General features: G+C 43.0%; 1 protein-coding gene across 1 annotated transcript in view; it reads right to left on the bottom strand.

Annotated features, from left to right (window-relative positions):
* LOC115462831 (DDB1- and CUL4-associated factor 12) overlaps nucleotides 1-19,210 on the bottom strand; it is a 105,221-nt gene that overhangs the window by 68,005 nt on the left and 18,006 nt on the right. The window contains exon 3 of the mRNA XM_030192862.1: nucleotides 7,128-7,334. Within this exon, the coding sequence (XP_030048722.1) occupies nucleotides 7,128-7,334 (207 nt within the window). The remainder of the gene's footprint in view (nucleotides 1-7,127; nucleotides 7,335-19,210) is intronic.

The raw sequence follows: 19,210 nt of genomic DNA, 5'->3' as shown, positions 1-19,210 counted from the left end.
TCAATGGAGAAGGGTAGATAGTGGGGATCCCCAGGGGTCTATGCTAGGACCACTGTTTTTTTAAACATATTTATAAATGATCTAAGAGATGGGAGTAACCAGTGAGGTAATTAAATTTGCTGACGACACAAAGTTATTCAAAGTTGTTAAATCGCAAGATGATTGTGAAAAATTACAAAAGGACCTTATGAGACTGGGAGGCATATTTTCAAAGCACTTAGCCTTCCAAAGTTCCATAGAAACCTATGGAACTTTGGAAGGCTAAGTGCTTTGAAAATATGCCTCAGAGTGTCTAAATGGCAGATGACGTTTAATGTGAGCAAGTGCAAAGTGATGCATGTGGTAAAGAGGAACTTGAATTTATAGCTATGTAATGCAAGGTTCCACGTTAGGAGTCACCGGCCAAGAAAGGGATCTAGGTGCCATCGTCGATAATAAATTAAAACCCTCTGCTCAGTGTGTGGCGGCAGCAGCTAAGAAAGCAAAGAGAATGTTAGGTATTATAAGGAAAGGAATTAAAAACAAAAATGAGGACGTTATAATGCCTTTGTATCACTCCATGGTGCGACCTATATTGTGTTCAATTCCGGTCGCCGCATCTCAAAAAAGATGTAGTGGAATTAGAAAAGGTACAGGGAAGGGCGACAAAAATGATAGAGGGGATGGGACGAGTTCCCTATGAGGAAAGGCTGAAGTGGCTAGGGCTGGAAACCAGATTTAACAACTTTGAATAACTTTGTGTTGTCAGCAAATTTAAATTACCTCACTAGTTACTCCCATCTCTAGATCATTTATAAGTATGTTAAAAAGCAGCGGTCCTAGCACAGACCCCTGGGGAACCCCACTAACTACCCTTCTCCATTGATAATAGTGACAATTTAACCCTACCCTCTGCTCAGTTTTCTAACTTTTAACCAGTTTTTAATCCACAATAGGCCACTACCTCCTATCCCATGACTCTCCAATTTCTTCTGAAGTCTTTCATGAGGTACTTTGTCAAATGCCTTTTGAAAATCCAGATACACAATGGGGCTCATTTTCAAAGCACTTAGCCTTCCAAAGTTCCATAGGTTTCTATGGAACTTTGGAAGGCTAAGTGCTTTGAAAATATGCCTCAATATCAACCGGCTCACCTTTATCCACGTTTGTTCACCCCTTCAAAGAAATGTAATAGATTGGTGAGGCAAGATTTCCCTTCACTAAATTCATGTTGGCTTTGTCTCATTAATCCATGCTTTTGAATATGCTCTGTAATTTTGTTCTTTATAATAGTCTCTACCATTTTGCCCGGCACCGAAGTCAGTCTCACCGGTCTATAATTTCCCAGATCTCCTCGAACTTTTTTTTTTTTTTTTTTTTTAATCGGCGTTACATTGCCCACCCTCGATTTTAAGGATAAATTACATATTACTAACAATAGTACCGCAAGTTCATTTTTCAATTCTATCAGTACTCTGGGATGAATACCATCCGGTCCAGGAGATTTGCTACTCTTCAATTTGTAGAAATGCCCCATTACATCCTTCAAGTTTATAGAAAGAGTTCAATCATTTTCTCCGACTCGTCAGCTTTGAATACCATTTCTGGCACCGGTATCTCTCCCAAATCTTCCTCGGTGAAGACTGAAGCAAAGAATTCATTTAATCTCTCTGCTATGGCTTTGTCTTCCCTGATCGCCCCTTTTACCCCTTGACCATCTAGCAGTCCCACCAATTCTTTTGCCGGCTTCCTGCTTTTAATATACCTAAAAAAAAATTTTACTGTGTGTTTTTGCCTCCAGCGCAATCTTTTTTTTTGAAAGTCCCTCTTTGCCTTCCTTATCCGAGTTTTGCATTTGACTTGACATTCCTTATGCTGTTTCTTATTATTTTCAGTCGGTTCCTTCTTCCATTTTCTAAAGGATTTTCTTTTAGCTCTAATAGCTTTCTTCACCTCACTTTTTAACCATGCTGGCTGTCGTTTGGTCTTCCGTCCTTTTTTAATACGCAGAATATATTTGGCCTGGGCTTTCAGGATGATATTTTTGAAAAGCATCCATGCCTGATGTAAATTTTTGACCCTCGCAGCCGCTCCTCTAAGTTTTATTTTTCACCATTCTTCTCATTTTACCATAATCTCCTTTTTGAAAATTAAACGCTAATGTATTGGATTTCCTGCGTATACTTACTCCAAAGCTAATATCAAATCTGATCATATTATGATCACTGTTATCAAGCGGCCCAAGCACCACTACCTCCCACACCCGATCATGCGCTCCACTAAGGACTAGGTCTAGAATTTTTCCTTCTCTTGTCGGCTCCTGTACCAGCTGCTCCATAAAGCAGTCCTTGATTTCATCAAGGAATTTTACCTCCCTAGAACGCCCTGATATTACATTTACCCAATGCTGGGGTAAATGAAATCACCAACTATTATTGTGTTGCCCAGTTTGTTAGCGTCCCTAATTTCCTTTAACATTTCTACATCCGTCTGTTCATCCTGGCCAGGCGGACGGTAGTACACTCTTATCATTATCCTTTTCCCCTTTACACATGGAATTTCAATCCACAGTGACTCCAAGATGTGTTTTGTTTCCTACAGAATTTTCAGTCTATTTGATTCAAGGCCCTCCTTAAAGTGCTACCCCTCCACCACGATATAATTTGTACCTCAGTATGACAGTGTCCCACTGGTTATCCTCCTTCCACCAGGACTCAGAGATGCCTATTATATCTAATTTTTCATTTAGTGAAATATATTCTAACTCTCCCATCTTATTTCTTAGGTTTCTGGCATTCGCATATAGACATTTCAAGCTATGTTTGTTGTACCTATTTACATCATCATGCTCAGTACTTGACAGTATTAATTTGCAATTTTTTGTCTGATTTTTATTTTTATTTAAGGACATCTGATCTACTATGGTCTCTTTTGCAACCTCACTATCGGGATGACAATAGGTAAGCTAATATGAACTAATGTCTATAATGAGAAGTGTCAATGAGGCGCATTCCAAATATGGAGTAAGAACCAAGATCTCTTCTCTTAATAGGCTAGAGAAGAAAGCAAAGTTACTTACCTGTGGCAGGCGTTCTCCGAGGATAGCAGGCATATCTTCTCACATGTGGGCAATGTCATCCATGGAGCCTGGTGCAGATGCTACCATAGTGCACTCTCACTTTAAAACTTTGAGGCAGTGCCCCCACCATGCATGTCTGGGTGCCTTCCAGCCCAACCCTCAAGCACAGGACCAGCAGTATAATATAAAAGCAAAAACAACAACTCCAAGGGGAAGCGGAAGGAATGCGAGAATATATGCCTGCTGTCCTTGGAGAACACCTGCTACAGGTAAGTAACTTTGCTTTAAGAACAAGCCGTTAATAAATCCCAATAAAATAAATGAGCAATTGTCCAGGTCAATTCCAGAGTGGTCCAACAGCCTTGCATCACTTGGTTCAAGCAACAAGCACCTTAGCCTTAAGGTTGGCATCAGCCACCACAATCCACTCCAAAGGATCCAGGGGAATCCCCTAGAAGGAGATTCTAATGGCTTCCCACCATGCCAGACTCCTAAGGAATGCAAGTGGTAGGGGAAGCACACCTCAGAGTCCTGTGACCATGAAGCCCAGCATAAAAGGAGTGCCAACTGAAGCAGTCATGTGGGCCTGGCACACCTCCAGAGTTGCTGCCATGAAGCCCAGAAGCTGTAATCTCATGCCCACAGGGCCTCCAAGGAGTACAACCTTTGCTTCAGATCCCATACCTTTTGTATTTGCTCCTCAATGAGAAATGCTGTTTCCCATGCAGTGGCAAACAGTACCTCTAAATACTCCCAAGCACTGGGTTGGGTTCAAATGTCTCTTGGAGAAATTATGACCCATCTCAGCATGCTCGAGCAGCTAGATCATCTGGGACATGGCTGTTCAGGACTTGGCTACTGAATCAGTCATTATGATGAAATTTAGTCATACCTCTTCATTTCCTTTCTTTTAGTCCAGCAGCACCAGTCTACTCAAGTAGGATTGTGTTTCCTTTCCTACCAGCAGATAGAGGTAGAGAGCTGAAACTTCCAGTGACATCACCAGAATATAGGCTGGTGTTCTGCTAAAAAAGACAACCAAAAAAACCAGCTTTCCAGTATGCCACTGCCAAAGCAGCATAAAGTTCCTGTGAGCCACCTCAGAGCCCCATCTGCCACTGCAGCATAACCAACTTCCAAAATTAACCTCTAACCTAAACTATATACACACAGAGAGGAATACAGAAAGCCCAGGGAGTCCCCAGGCAGCAGTCTTCCAGGACAGATCCCAGACTGATGTGGCTGGACTAAAGGAAAGGAAATTAAGCTTCACCTTCCTCAACATCCCAGCCACCACACTAGTGGTTCTAAGACTTTCCAGACCTAAACCTAGGCCAGGGAGGTGGAGGACTTATGGGCCCTAACATGGGTGGAAATAACTGTGGCAGAACCCTCACCTCTCAAGGTGCCACCTCAAGGGCCAAACCATAAGTGAGAAGGGATCTGGATCTTTCATCTCTACCAGCCCCAGCAGGAGAAGGCCTTGACCCCTGGGAAATGCCAGGGAGTGCCCATAAGAAGGTACACCAAGTCCACGTACCAAGGCCTGCAAAGCCAGTCCAGGACCATCAGGAGGATCAGAAAGCAGTGCTGAGCTGCTCTGCATAGCACTCTCCCTATAAGGGACCTAAGAGGAACTATATAAAGTGGCTCCTGTCAGGGCCATTCTAGCACTAAGGCATCAATGCTGTCAGATCTGGTTTCTCTGATAATCAAGGCACTCATTGAGATATGGCCGGACCCTGATCCTTTGCTTGTGAAGCTGAGCTGCCATGATCACCATTACTTTGGAGAAGATGTGCAGGGCTGTTGCTAGCCCAAAATGTCAGCAATCGAGACTGATAAAGCCTGTTCAGGACACAAAAGCAGGGCACCTGTAGTTGTCTGATGGGAACATGAAGATAGGGCTTCATCAAGTCGAGGATGTAAAGTACTCACCTGGATGCACCAAAGCGACACCCAAGCACAAGGTTTCCATCTGAAGGTAGACCTACCACAGGGCTTTCCTTTGTTGCTTGTTTTGTTTACTATTTTTATGAGTTCTCTTGGTTCAATTTACTTAGAGAAAGGACAGCTTCTTCTTTCCTTATGTGGATGACATTTTAGTTCCAATAACTAAAAATCTAAATCACGCATTTCTGACAATAATTGTATTGAAAAGATTAAAGATTAAGCATCATGACAATTACTAAAATTGAATACTAATAAAACAAAATATTTTGGTTAGATAAATGGATTCATTACTAGCTGCAGGTGCCGTTAAACTCAACTGATCAACTGCCAATTATCACATTTACTAAGGTCTTGGGAGTAATTCTGGATTCTTCTTTATCATTGGAAAATCATGTAAATTGTCTTACCAAGGTGATCTTTCTCTACACTAAAACAACTTAGAAACTTTCAACCTTATTTTTCAGAAAAACATTTTGCTTTATTGGTACAGGAATTCATATTATCTCAATTAGGTATAATACATTGCAGTAAACTAACTTGGTATTTCTGCCAGTCTGCAAAGAAGAATTCAGTTAATGCAAAATACACCGCTTGTCTAATTTTTATGCGATGTAAGTTTGATCATTTAACACCCTTGGTTGAGAACATTTTGCTGGTTTCCAGTTCATGCTACATTAGTGTTTTCTTGTACCATTTTTAAGGTAGTCTGGAACTCACCATGTAGTATTTGGCTTTGTTTAACTTTGATCCTCAACTATTCAAAGCGGTTTACATAGTATATTCAGGTACTTATTTGAACCTGGGACTATGGAGGGTTAAGTGACTTGCCCAGAGTCACAAGGAGCTGCCTGTGCCTGAAGTGGGAATGGAACTCAGTTCCTCAGTTCCCCAGGACCAAAGACCACCACCCTAACCACTAGGCCACTCCTCCACTGTTGCTTCTATTTGAGATTCTACATGGAATGTTGCTATTCCATGTAGAATGTTGCTATTCCATGTAGAATGTTGCTATTCCATGTAGCAGTCAGCCCTTGCAGATCACCAATGTGGCCGCGCAGGCTTCTGCTTCTGTGAGTCTGACGTCCTGCACGTCAGAAACAGAAGCCTGCGCAGCCTTCTACATGGAATGTTGCTAGTGGAATCTCCAATAGTAGCAAAAGAATATCAACATTCCATTTAGAATCTCAAATAGGGAAAGGGAAATGGGACTTGATATACTGCCTTTCTGAGGTTTTTGCAACTACATTCAAAGCGGCTTACATATATTCAGGTACTTATTTTGTAGCAGGGGCAATGGAGGGTTAAGTGACTTGCCCAGAGTCACAAGGAGCTGCAGTGGGAATCAAACCCAATTCGCCACTGCACTAACCACTAGGCTACTCCTCATCTTTTTTTCTTTCAGGCTGTGCAACTGGAATAATCTACCTACTGCTCTGAAACAGAATTGTCTTGTATCTCCTTTTGAAAATTTTTAAAAACATCTGTTTCAAAACTATGTTTGTACTAATAATTTAATGGTATTGTTTGCCACCATGTGCATTTTGAGAGCAATTATTTACATTATATTAAAGAGCCACTTTGGACCTATGTAGGGAATTAAGCGATTAATAAACACCAAGATTAGATTAGACTCCCCCCGGGAGACACCATAAAGGGTATAAAATCCAGGGCACAACCCTGGCTGATCACCTCCCATACTGGTCATAGGTGATGTAGGTCCGCTCATGGCGACACTGCGAAAGCCTGTATGCCTCCTACCAGCTTCAGCTGGAACCACAAAAAGGAGGCAACTTAGAAGGAAGAACTGAGTTAATAGCTTGCTTCCAGAGGTATATTTACTCCCTTGGGTTAATCCCATGTAAGATTATGCCGAATTCCTAACAATCCAAACTCATGCTCCATTTCAGAATTAACCTGAATAAAATTAAAAAGAGAATGAGTTTGATCTCTACCTGATATGGGACTTAAACTTCAGGTGCTCAAAAGCTTTCAGAATGACAAATGGTAGATCAAATTATTCTTTAGTGCTGTAAGTCAGGTCTACCACAGAACATTCGCACAAAACTTTTACAAAACCAAATGAGAAATAAAGATTTAAGAACCTAACACAACTTACATCTCCTACACAGACTGGATCAAGAGTAGGCAAGCGATATATAGCAAGACTGTTTGGGTTGTCTCCTCCAGTGGCCAATAGCGTCCTTGAGGGGTTCAACTCTATGGCATGAATGCCACAACCTTGTTGGTTTACAATCGCAGGCTCACGATCTTTCAGAATAGGAATCTTTGTTATCTGACTAGTCTCAATATCTACAACAAACAGCTGAAAGAGAAGACAAAAGTTTTAGAGAACCAACCCCAGCAAAATGGTTTCATTTATAACCACATTTTGAGATATATATAACGTTATAAGTGTATGTTTGGTAGCCTGGTTGGGAGGGGGTGTTGGGGGGGGGAGGGTAGGATGAAGAATGGAGAGTCGAGAATACACATATTTCTGTTCTAATGATCAATGTGAATATATTGTAGAGGGGACTACAAAAATCCAAGTCACTTCTGGTTTGTAGTATTGATGCCTTATGCTATTATTAGGATCTACGCATTAGTACATCTGACTCCCAAGGAACACTGAAATACTGTGTACTTGGTGTCACGATCTGAGAGGAGGGGGAAGAGAAGGATTTAAAGGGTGGGGGTACTAAGGACTCTTCTGATAGTGTTCGCCTCTGGCATATTTGGTATTTCAGGGTGGAGGGGTTTATCATTTATGACTGCAATTTTGATGGTTTATTGTTGCATTGTTATTGGTTTGTTTGGTATACCTCTGTTCATGTAGCAACACTGTTCTTCAATTTTTGGAACTACATTTAGCCAAACCTATCAGCAACTTGTATACACAGAAAAAAAGGTTTAGGGGTGGGCGGGAACTTTTAATGGACGAAATACATTTCTTGACTTGCTTTTGGGAGTTCACTCCATTCCTCATGAGAGCATTAGTCCCAAACACCTTTCTTGACTAGTATCATAACAGTTCCGGAAAAAATTCCCACTTAATTATTTGTGCTTGTATTTGTCATCCTTCATTTACTTACTTTCAAATGGGCTAGCAGTAACCATTCTACTTTAAGCAACTTACATAGGATTTTACTTTTGCACAAAATATATGGGAAAATACGGTCTCGTACCAATTAAGACAACAGAAATTGGAGACAGCTTGCAGGCATGTCATGAAGATGCACATAAAACTCAAAGTAGATGACAGAAGCACTTAACTAGTCTTCGTAATTTACTTTAGCTTCCTTATTTAAACCAATACATTCCAGCTACCAGCCACAGGCTATTTCTTATACAACTTAGAACTACCTACAAACTAACACTCAGTCCCCTCACCAATCTTCGTAATAATCTACAGAGTTAACACTAGTGAGGGTACTGACTCAATAGCCATCTACCTAAGATATCATGGCCTTTCTGACAGTAGTCAGCTACCATTAACCTGGTTGGTGGCACAACCAAATTCCTGGAAGTGCTTTGCAATCCATTGCTTGGGTCTGACCCAGTTGCAGGGGCTATCTCCGCACCTGTGGAGCGTGTATGCCCCTGTTCTCTCAACCCTTGCTCGACTGCAGGCATTCACAGTGGATCTCTAGTCTCAGGACTGAGAGATGTATCTACTTCAGGCAGGGGGAGCGGTTCACCTCGCAGCGAAGACTCAGAGCATCCCAAAATCCCTGGAACAGCGAAGCGATCCATGGGCCCAATTGCCAACAAAGCAGGTACAACGGAGATTGCATGCTCTTTGCCTCTCCATTTAGGCACAAGATCGGCAGAGTAATATAATCCAAAAAGGAAAAAAAAGAGTCAGCATGAGTCCAGGAGCAACTCGCTGTATTCCCTTCAGGCCGTCATCTTGTCCTAATAAGCTGTTTTTAAGTAACAGATTTGTGTTCAAACGAGACAGGCTGTTTTTACATGTTCACTAACACGGGTGTTTGTGTATTCCATATGAACAGGGAACTGCATAGCCCTTGTTAGAAGGATGTACCCTAGAGGAGTAATTTATACAGTTACTCAATTAACACTAATTAGTCTGGTATAAGTTAGAAGTACTGCAGTGAAGGGGCTCATCTTTTTACACAGAATAAAAGCATTACCTTTTTGTCTGTTAATATGCAGTGTTTTGTTAGGCTGTCAACTGTAGTACATAGCATCCCCTTTGTGTTGTTGCCACATATTCAGTCAGTCAAGGGTCTAGGGTGGCTTTGGTTTTGGTCATGTATGCCTCACCTCGAAAGACTGGTGAAGCCCTTTTGGCCATGTTTACTTCACCTCCTAAGCCTAGTGATGCCCTTGTGGCTATGAAACCTGAGGAAGTGAAAGCATGGACTAAGATCCAAATGGCAGGTCAGGCTGTAGCCACCGTGGAAAACACTATCCTTGTGCCCAATATATTGTCCGGTAAGTGACTTCCCTCAATACAACATATACTGAGGTGATGGCGGGGAAGAGATGCGCCTCTTTGAATGCAACGTCTAAATATGAACTGGGTAACATGGTGGCTAACAACAAGGTAGCTGCTGAGCTAAGGAAGGAGAACCTGCATATCAGTGAACTAGAAAACACATGGGAAACTGCTCATGCTGAGGTAGATGGCCTGCGTAGGGAATGTGAAGCCTTTTGTGCTTCAGGAGAGCAGTCTGTGAACGCATTGGAAATAGCAAACACACACATGTGAACTGCAGAGCCAGCTGGAGGCTGTGTGTGTTAAACCCACAGGAGCACAAAAGGAAACTGAAGAAATGAAGAGACAGATGAAAATAGGTCCCTTACCAAGGATAGGTCAGTCCTGGAGTCATGGCTCAACTCCCTTCAGCAGGAACAACAAACACTGAGGGATGACAATGCTGGGCTGATAAGGACTAAGACTACTAAGACTCCAGAAGATGCTTGATGCTGTGAAAGATAAACATACAACATAACAGAAAGATAAAAAAAGGTGTTAAAGAGTAGACTAACCATTGAGATACAGTTCAGTTCCCTCCAGAATAAGCACATCATTCTGGAGAAGGATTATAATGGTGTGCTTCAGAAGACAGACATGTTTGAACAAGAGAGAGAGAGCCTATTAAAAAACAAGGCATCTCTCTAGGGTCTCCAACAGGACCCTGAAGGCTGTGAAGAGAGAGTGAGAAGCACTCATATAGCGGCCAAAACAAAGTGTCCTTTTCGGGGCAAGATCATGACACCCCGAGACATGAGGAAATGTCACCAATGTGTAAGCCCTTAAGGGAACAAAACCTTTCTTTGCAGAAGGATAAAGATGAACTGTGGAAAGACAAATGCGCTAAGGAGTGTGCTCTGAGTTCTGTGTCAATGGAACAAGGCTTGTTACAGATGGACCTGGAAAAAGTAAAGAGAGAGGGACACTGGTTTGTGTCCTCAAGTGAGTCCAGCTGATGATGTTATGATAGGATGCTTGGACTATTTGCAAAACCAGCAGAAAGGAAAAGGAAGGGAATGGGACTTGATATACTGCTTTTCTGTGGCTTTTGCAACTACATTCAAAGCAGTTTACATAGTATATACAGGTACGTATTTGTACCTGGTGCAATGGGCCAGTGTTTGGCCACTCTGGATCAGATGGCCAAACTACAGGCAGACACTGGAGTTGCAGGGACATACTGAACAAGTGGGCCAGGATCTTAAGATCATAGCGGAGGCTGTAAACGACATCAAGGGCTATGACTCGCACCTCCCAGCAGAAGCATGTTCCAGAAAGCCATCCTTTGACACCTGAGTGTGGTCCTGTCTCCAAATCGGGGGATGATTCTGGTGGTGAGGAAAGTGAGGAAGAGCTGCCAAGGGGACACCACAGACTTCATCCTGTAGCCAGCACTCCTAGAAGAGAGCTAGAGAACATCACGAATCATTGAAGATCACGGGTCCATACTCAAGACTCCAGTGCCGGAGGGCCCCTTCCATATTTGTGGTACTAAAACCTTTTCTAAGGAAATTAAGTCTGAACCTCAGCAAGAGAATCACGGAACTTAAGAAAATGGTAACCCTCTTTGTCAAGGGAAGAACACTCTATAAAAGACCACCTGGACCAAGTACACCAAGCTCTAGATACTTTAGAAATAGAGAGGATATTACCACCCTCATACCTTGGACCTTGAGGATAGATTCCTCGAAGTCAAAGCTGCCATGTCACTTTATGAGCAGAAAAATTTGGCTGCCTTCAAAACAGGTCCTGGTGAAACATTATGGACCACATAAAGGGCCTGTTTCAGCTTAAACAGGCGTATCATTACTTCAAATACCATCCTCAAGAAAGGGAAGACTCACAGTTCAAGGCCCTGTTCCCTAAAACCTTACTAATCTGAGGGCCCATCTGGCACATAGCGAACATGAGCCCCTCTCCACCTTGGTGACCCGGGCTGAACAGGTGTGAGGCAGGCTCCAGTGGTACAAAGAACCAAGACCTGGTGAAAAAGAATCAAAGGAAAAGTAGGGGTCACCAGTAAGGAGTTAGCTCAGTCCAGGGTAACCTGGCACTGGAAGCAGATAAGCCTTTCGACCCACCTAAAGACAGGAGGATGTTCCCCACCAGACAATCTGCCAAAAAGGGACACCAACCCACCTAAGCAGGACAATCACAGTGGCCGGGGATATCAAGGATAGAAGAAAGGGAGGGTTCCCCCAGGGACCCTCTCAACAAGCCGCTCCCAACAGACTAGAAATAAAGGATTCCCAGAAGAGGCTAGGATGGAATCCGCCATTCAATGTTTGCTAGAACAGAATGATTCAAGACTAAAGCTGCCTCATAGGAGGAGAAGAGGAAGGTTTCCTAAGAGGGTAGAGTAAGACAACGCCGGCTCAGCCACCCCAGCGGAAAAGGCTGGTTGGTTCCATGAAAAAAAAAAAAAAAAAGCCAGTAACATGTTTAAAAAGCCTGTGAACCACTAACTCCTGATGTGTCTGAACTGGTAAGCGACCACTCTGATGCCCACATAGATTCACTTTACAACAGGGGGTAATAATGTAACCCCCCAGAAGGGCCACCATGCCAAGAACTTCCCATCTAGTCATCAATACTTCTTAGGTGCCTTTCATCCAAAGAGGCAGAGGTATACTATTTCCGTGTCCCTACAAAGGAACTTCAAGTGTGAGGGTTTGATCGATACCGCTTCAGAAGTTACATTGATGACCGAGGACCTCTTCAAGAAGTTGAGGGCCTCTCTAGGAAGTCCTCACAGCCTACGTTTGTCTCCCTGTGACACTTCCCTGGTGGCCTACGGTAATCAATCTGTGGTGTGCCAGGTAGGTATAGGTCACTTTTCAGTTGGGTAAAATGAAAATTAAACACACAGTCACTGTGACCAAGTAAGCAGGGAACAAACTCTTGTTGGGCAATCAGTTTTTAAAAAGGTTCTGACCAGTTCTGGATTATATTCAGAAGATAATGTGGACACAGGTTACTCATCCTATTCCATACAGGCGAGTAAAAAATGTTAAAGGAGCTAGTGGATCTTATCAAGTTGAAAGGACAAAGGAATTTCGTTGCATTAACTTCCAAAAGTCAGCTGACCCCTGACTGTTAGAACTTAGGTCAGAGACCGATCCAGGTCCAACCAGCAAAGAGAATGTGGTAAGGGTGCCGAAAGGGGAAATCAAGATGACATGGGGTCTAGATAGTCTCGTAGTCAGACTGAGAATCTGGAACCTGACAAAATGGTAGCCGGGAAAATCCCAAGTCGGAGTAATGTTGCATAACGTTGCACACCCTCCATTCTCAGTAATCACCCATGGATGCTGAGTGAAATATCAAGGAAAGGAGTGGATGTGACCTTAGGGAATGCCTGGAAGATAAAAGCAGAGTTGCTTGTACCTAGCGACGTATCCCTCGTTAATACCACCTTTGCTTGCCAACTCAAAAGAGCAAAAAATTGGCCATTGTGCAAAACATCCATCCCTGGCCCTTCTTGTGCCTGGCTTGGGGGTTAGGCATGTCTGGGGAATTACGAGTATTCCCATACGATTGGGGAATAAGGAGTTTGTGCACAACTGTTACATGGTGCAAAAACCTCCGACAGCCACTCCTGCTGGGTTCACTAGTTGACCTTTTACATAATGTACTGTGGAGTAGACTGGAAAGTGATCCAGTTGACCTACCGGGGACTCAGTCCTTTCATCTGGTCAAACAGGTTTTGACTACCTCCATCCCCCTCAATGTACTTCTAAAAAGGTATGGTCACCAGAAATAAACAATACTCTAGGCCTTATTTCTTTTGTTCAGGACAATAATTTTCTCATCTTCTCAGTTGCATAAGTAGAAAAGTACCTGCCACTTTAAGACACCAATTACCACTCTCCAGATCATTAAAGATGATTACTTCAAGAACACTAGAGAACTCCAGGCTGCACTAGCCCCTATACCAGTGATGTCACTAGAACAGTTCAGTATCTACTTCCACTGGCTGATCGAGAGACTCAAGCTATTTGAATAGACATATCTAGGAGGACTCAAGAAAAGGAAATTAACAGGTAAAAAAGGAAATTGACAGGTATGTAAGTACATAAGTATTGCCACACTGGAACAGACCAAAGGTCCATCAAGCCCAGAATCCTGTTTCCAACAGTGGCCAATCCAGGTCATGGGAAAATTAGGTCCTTACCTGATAATTTTCTTTCCTTTAGTCACAGCAGATGAATCCATTAACTGATGGGTTGTATCCGCCTACCAGCAGGTGGAGATAGCGAACACTGAAAGTACACAGTAATCCTGGACGTCCAGCCCCTTCTACCTTCAGTATATGAAATTTCCAAAGCACAGTGAAGAAGAAAGGCAAAATAACATGAACTTTCCTCACAGTGAACAAACGCTCCCTGAACCGGAGCAAGAAGAAAGCAAAAGGAGGAACCTTCTCAACCTCCTGCTATATAACAATATGTAGCATCTCTGAGAGTTTGTCTTCACGTACTCCTGATGAGACAAAATATCTGTCCAGGATCACTGTGTACTTTCAGTGTTCTCTATCTCCACCTGCTGGTAGGCAGATACAACCCATCAGTTAATGGAATCATCTGCTGTTGACAAGGAAAAATCCTTGGCAAGATCCCGGAAAAGTTCAATACATTTTAGAGTTTCATCTTACACAAGGCGGATAATTAATGTGGCTATGGCTTCATGTGTTTTTGCCTGGTGACATGCATCCAAATTTAACATTGTTTATTATTTTTGAAGATTCCCAACCAATTTAATGTTCTTTACATGTTCAGTTACTCTGATCAAACATACTTTCTGTAATGATTTAGTATGACTTGTTTTCTAAGATATACAGGCCACTAAGTGAAACTTGAGCTGTATGAAGGAAAGAGCTCCCTATTCCCACTAGCTGTGTATATTTAACACTGCTATATGCATGTAATACCAATACAAAGTGTTGTCATTGGAAGGGGCCTGCTGTTTTTGTTTAGCTAATTTTATTATATTTTTATTCTTTTAATGTATCATTATTACTTTTTTTTTTTATTATGACTATTGTATTTCCTGATGATCAGCCTCTTTTAAAATGTAATCCACATAGAACTGCAAGGCTAACGTGGAATATAAAATATTATCATTATCATTAGTATCATCATTATTATTATTATAATAATGTGAGCAGCATGATATGGATATGGTGGCTAGGAATTAGAGAGGTGGTGGTTCATGCCATCTATAGCCAAAAATATTGAAAATGCCATAGTCGGAAACTACTAGGCCTAAGCCTCAACATGTAGTGTGTCTTGCTCCCAACTGACCGATATTCTGTGGAGTCAGATGTGGCTTGAGCTGCAACATGTAGCATGGCCCGACCCCAATTGACTGATATTCTGTAGAGTCGGGAGACATGGCTTGAGCAGTTACCTGAAGCGTGGCTTGTACAGATAGTTCAACAAGTCAGGAATCGTGGCTTGAGCCATAACCTGTAGCTTGGCTCGTACAGCTGTTTCACTGAGTCAGGAGACGTGGCTTGAGCCATAACCTGTAGCATGACTCATACAGCTGTTTCACTGAGTCAGGAGACGTGGCTTGTGCCATACCCTGTACCGTCACTCATATAGCTGTTTAAATGAAGTCAGGAGACGTGGCCTGTGCCATAATCTGTAGCGTGGCTCATACTCAACTGACCTACAGATAGCTCACCGAGTCAGGAGACGCGAGAACTAAGAAACTCAATATGGTAAATCCAAGAAAGGACCTCCGCGCACAATATAAGTCAAAGGAAAAACCAAAGAGGGAGGGCTTCTGGGAAATTATCAGGTAAGACAATTTCTCCTCCTTTTTCATCTCTACCAGACCAGTCCAGACCAATGGGATGTAGTAAGCATTCCTCCAAATAGGGCAGGACTATCAGAGAAAAGTCGACAGGTTATAGAGAAACCTAAGCCAGGAACCTTAATGGCCAAGACCAATGTGAGCCAAAACAAGAATGTGTAGGGCAGTAAAACTACAATCACCCTGGCATGGTGGGCACTGCCAGCGAAACAAAATGGTTTCCTAGCCCACATAGGCTATTAACCCATAATATGTCGAAGGCTCTAAGCAGGAGAACAAAGTAAACCACCCACAGAGACAACAGGCGAAAAGCACACTGAACAATATTCTATAGAGCCATTAATTCTGACCAGAGCAAAAAAAAAAAAAAAAAAGAGAATAGGCCTACAAGCGAGGGCAACCACTGGAGTTATAGAAGCTAGAGATGCAACTAGTGAGATAGAGACTACCATTTCAGAAAGAATCAGGGATAAGCTTATTGCATGACCTAAAACCAGCACCTGCCATTGCTGGAGCCATATTTGTTGGAGATGTTTGCAAAGGCTATCATCCAAATAGTACTTTCACCTGAAGCTAAAGGGATGAGAACAACACTAGAGTTAAATATGCAGGCATAAAAGATGTCCCATACGCATGAGAAGTTATAGAATTCCCTGATGCAGAATTGGCTGCAGCATCATGCTAGCAGCCGCTGTTGCACAATATACTATGCAGGCACCTAATTTATCTGAAGGAATACCTCCCAAAGTGCAATTAATGCCAGGCAGTAAACATCCCCCCGAAGGCACACTGCACCTGCAAGGAGACCTGTGGCTTTAGTCCTTTAGGCTAAACTCCTGACTGCTGGAACTGAAGCCACATGTGAGGATGATGAACTGAATTAACCACAACTGGGGTTTTGTTTTGTTTTTGTTTGTTTGTTTTTTTTTAACACCCACAGATGCTGCAATCCAAGCAATACCGGACTGTAACCATGCCAGTGAAAGAGAAAGTTCTGAGCATGCCAAACCAAACAGGCACAAACAGGGCATGTGAAGACACAATGGAGGTCACTACAACTGAAGCCACAGCTGTGCACTACCTACAACTCTCAAAAAAAATGTTGTATTAGTGACATACTACAGCCTCAACACTCAGGGACCCACAGGCAAAGGTCACCCTAGAGTACAGAGAAACCAGTACCAAATAGGAAGTCCAAATGCAGCTTACCTGCCCCTACCAGGATTTAATGTGTATATCAGAGCCTAATCTGACCAAACCTGAACCATAGGCCAAAGCCATCAACATGAACTCCTTCTGTTGGAGACATTCACTGTTGTTCATCAGACACTCAAGTAAGCATCCCCGTTAAAGCATACATTGCATGAAGCCAACCGCAAAATACCTGCCACATGGAAGCCATGGAAGGTAATGGTAGCACCATAGGCAGGCAACACAAAGAAAAACACCAGCAGATGTCACCCCTAAAAGTGCGAGAGAACACTACCCAGAATAAGCAGTGTTAGGCGGTGAGAGTATGATATGTACAGAAGGGGAGAGGGATCTTGGGGTGACAGTATCTGAGGATTTGAAGGCAACGAAAGTGTGACAAGGCGGTGGCCGTAGCTAGAAGGTTGCTAGGCTGTATAGAGAGAGGTGTGACCAGCAGAAGAAAGGGGGTGTTGATGCCCCTGTACAAGTCGTTGGTGAGGCCCCACCTAGAGTATTGTGTTTAGTTATGGAGGCCGTATCTTGCTAAGGATGTAAAAAGAATTGAAGCGGTGCAAAGAAAAGCTACGAGAATGGTATGGGATTTGCGTTACAAGACGTATGAGGAGAGACTTGCTGACCTGAACATGTATACTCTGGAGGAAAGGAGAAACAGGGGTGATATGATACAGACGTTCAAATATTTGAAAGGTATTAATCCGCAAATGAACCTTTTCCGGAGATGGGAAGGTGGTAGAACGAGAGGACATGAAATGAGATTGAAGGGGGGCAGACTCAAGAAAAATGTCAGGAAGTATTTTTTCACAGAGAGAGTAGTGGATGCTTGGAATGCCCTCCCGCGGGAGGTGGTGGAGATGAAAACGGTAACGGAATTCAAACATGCGTGGGATAAACATAAAGGAATCTTCTTCAGAAGGAATGGATCCTCAGGAGCTTAGCCGAGATGGGTGGCAGAGCCGGTAGTGGGAGGCGGGGATAGTGCTGGGCAGACTTATACGGTCTGTGCCCTGAAAAAGACAGGTACAAATCAAGGTAAGGTATACACAAAAAGTGGCACATATGAGTTTATCTTGGGCAGACTGGATGGACCGTGCAGGTCTTTTTCTGCCGTCATCTATTATGTTACTATGTAGTATGCTAGCCACATTGGTGGCTTGTGGAGATGAGGACACAGCAGCCAACCAGAACTCTAAAAAAAATGAAGAGGGTGTAAATCCTATGTCACTAGTAGTACTGTGGAACCGAGAAGAAACTAGTACCATGCGCCAAAGCAACTTTCTGTGGTGTGGTAAGCATTACTACTGCACCACACAGGTTGATGCCACTATTATACATATGTGCCTACATTGAAAGGCCAGCCCGAGCCACTGCTTCCCCTGAGCAACCCAGGAAGCTGCTACTATTAAGTGGTATTGAAGGCTACAGCCACACAGATGCAAGAGATGTTGCCACCACTACACAGCCCATAAGGATGCTGCTAGCACAGTAGTGTGGAAAAGCTGCCACCACAGACCACCATGAGGAAGCTGCCTATATGTAGGACAGGAGTCACCACTCCCAGGCAGTACAGGATCCACCAGTACTACCCATTCTAGGCCACTGTCACCACTATGGAGCATAGGAGGTTGGTGGCAGCCCACAGCCCTGAAAGACGTTGCCACCATGCTGCAAAGGAGGCTGCTGCCACTACATAGAACAGGGGAGCTACCATCAAGGAAAATGCCACCACTATGCAACAAAGAATGACGTTGTCACAACACAGCCACAAGGAATGCTGCACAATTAGATGATAGCATTAGCCATATGAGCTGTTGATGTGGAAGTTTGGTGGCGTCAACTGATGGGGAACCAAAAGTGTACCTGGATACAAAACATAATAACCTGCCACATGGAGAAGCAGAGAACATCACTGTATTGTGATTGTGAGTGTGTGAATAGCAAAGGCAACTAGACACTGAAAACGATGTATATCTGACCTCAGACAAAAGGAATGTGCCAGCCACATAAAAAAAACAAACAAACAAAAAAACAGCTTGCCCAAGAACAAAAGGCTGAATCACCCTCTGCCCTGTGAATAGGAGCAAGAGACAAACTCACCAAAGAACAGCAAAATGCTGCAAGGGTAAAAGCCAAGAGACCATGTCAGCTCGTAACAGAGTAATCATTGGAGGCTAAACAAGGAACACTCCCAGAAAAAAAAAAAAAAGGAAATAAACCAGGAAAATGAGAACTCTACAACCCCAAATGGAGTTCAGACACAACTCGCCGAAATCTGAAAGTAGAAAAATGCTGCACTACATAGCAGAGGCCCAGGCTTGTCTGTTTTGTTTTCTAAATAGCCTGTTCAGGAAACACAAGCAGCAAAAGGCACTCGACAAATGAGGCTGACAAACCCAAAAGACAATGAGCCTGACTAGTGAGGCAGAACAGAGTGCAGGAAGGGGAAACTGTTACTGAGAGAAACTGAACAAACACTACCAAAAATCAGGTCAGGTAAAAAATAAATGGGAGAGCACAGGCTGAGAAACTAAAAGTCATTCTAGGAAAGGGATCTCCCACCCTTTGCACAATGGTTTAAACTATAGCATCACTGAAGAGAGAACCAAGAGGAAGGCAAAAGGGAACACAAAGAGAAATTGGCAGAAATATTTCTTACATAAGATTACATA

This window comes from Microcaecilia unicolor, chromosome 2 (genome assembly GCF_901765095.1).
Source record: "Microcaecilia unicolor chromosome 2, aMicUni1.1, whole genome shotgun sequence".
Taxonomy (NCBI): domain Eukaryota; kingdom Metazoa; phylum Chordata; class Amphibia; order Gymnophiona; family Siphonopidae; genus Microcaecilia; species Microcaecilia unicolor.
This window is presented reverse-complemented; position numbering and strand designations above follow the sequence as displayed.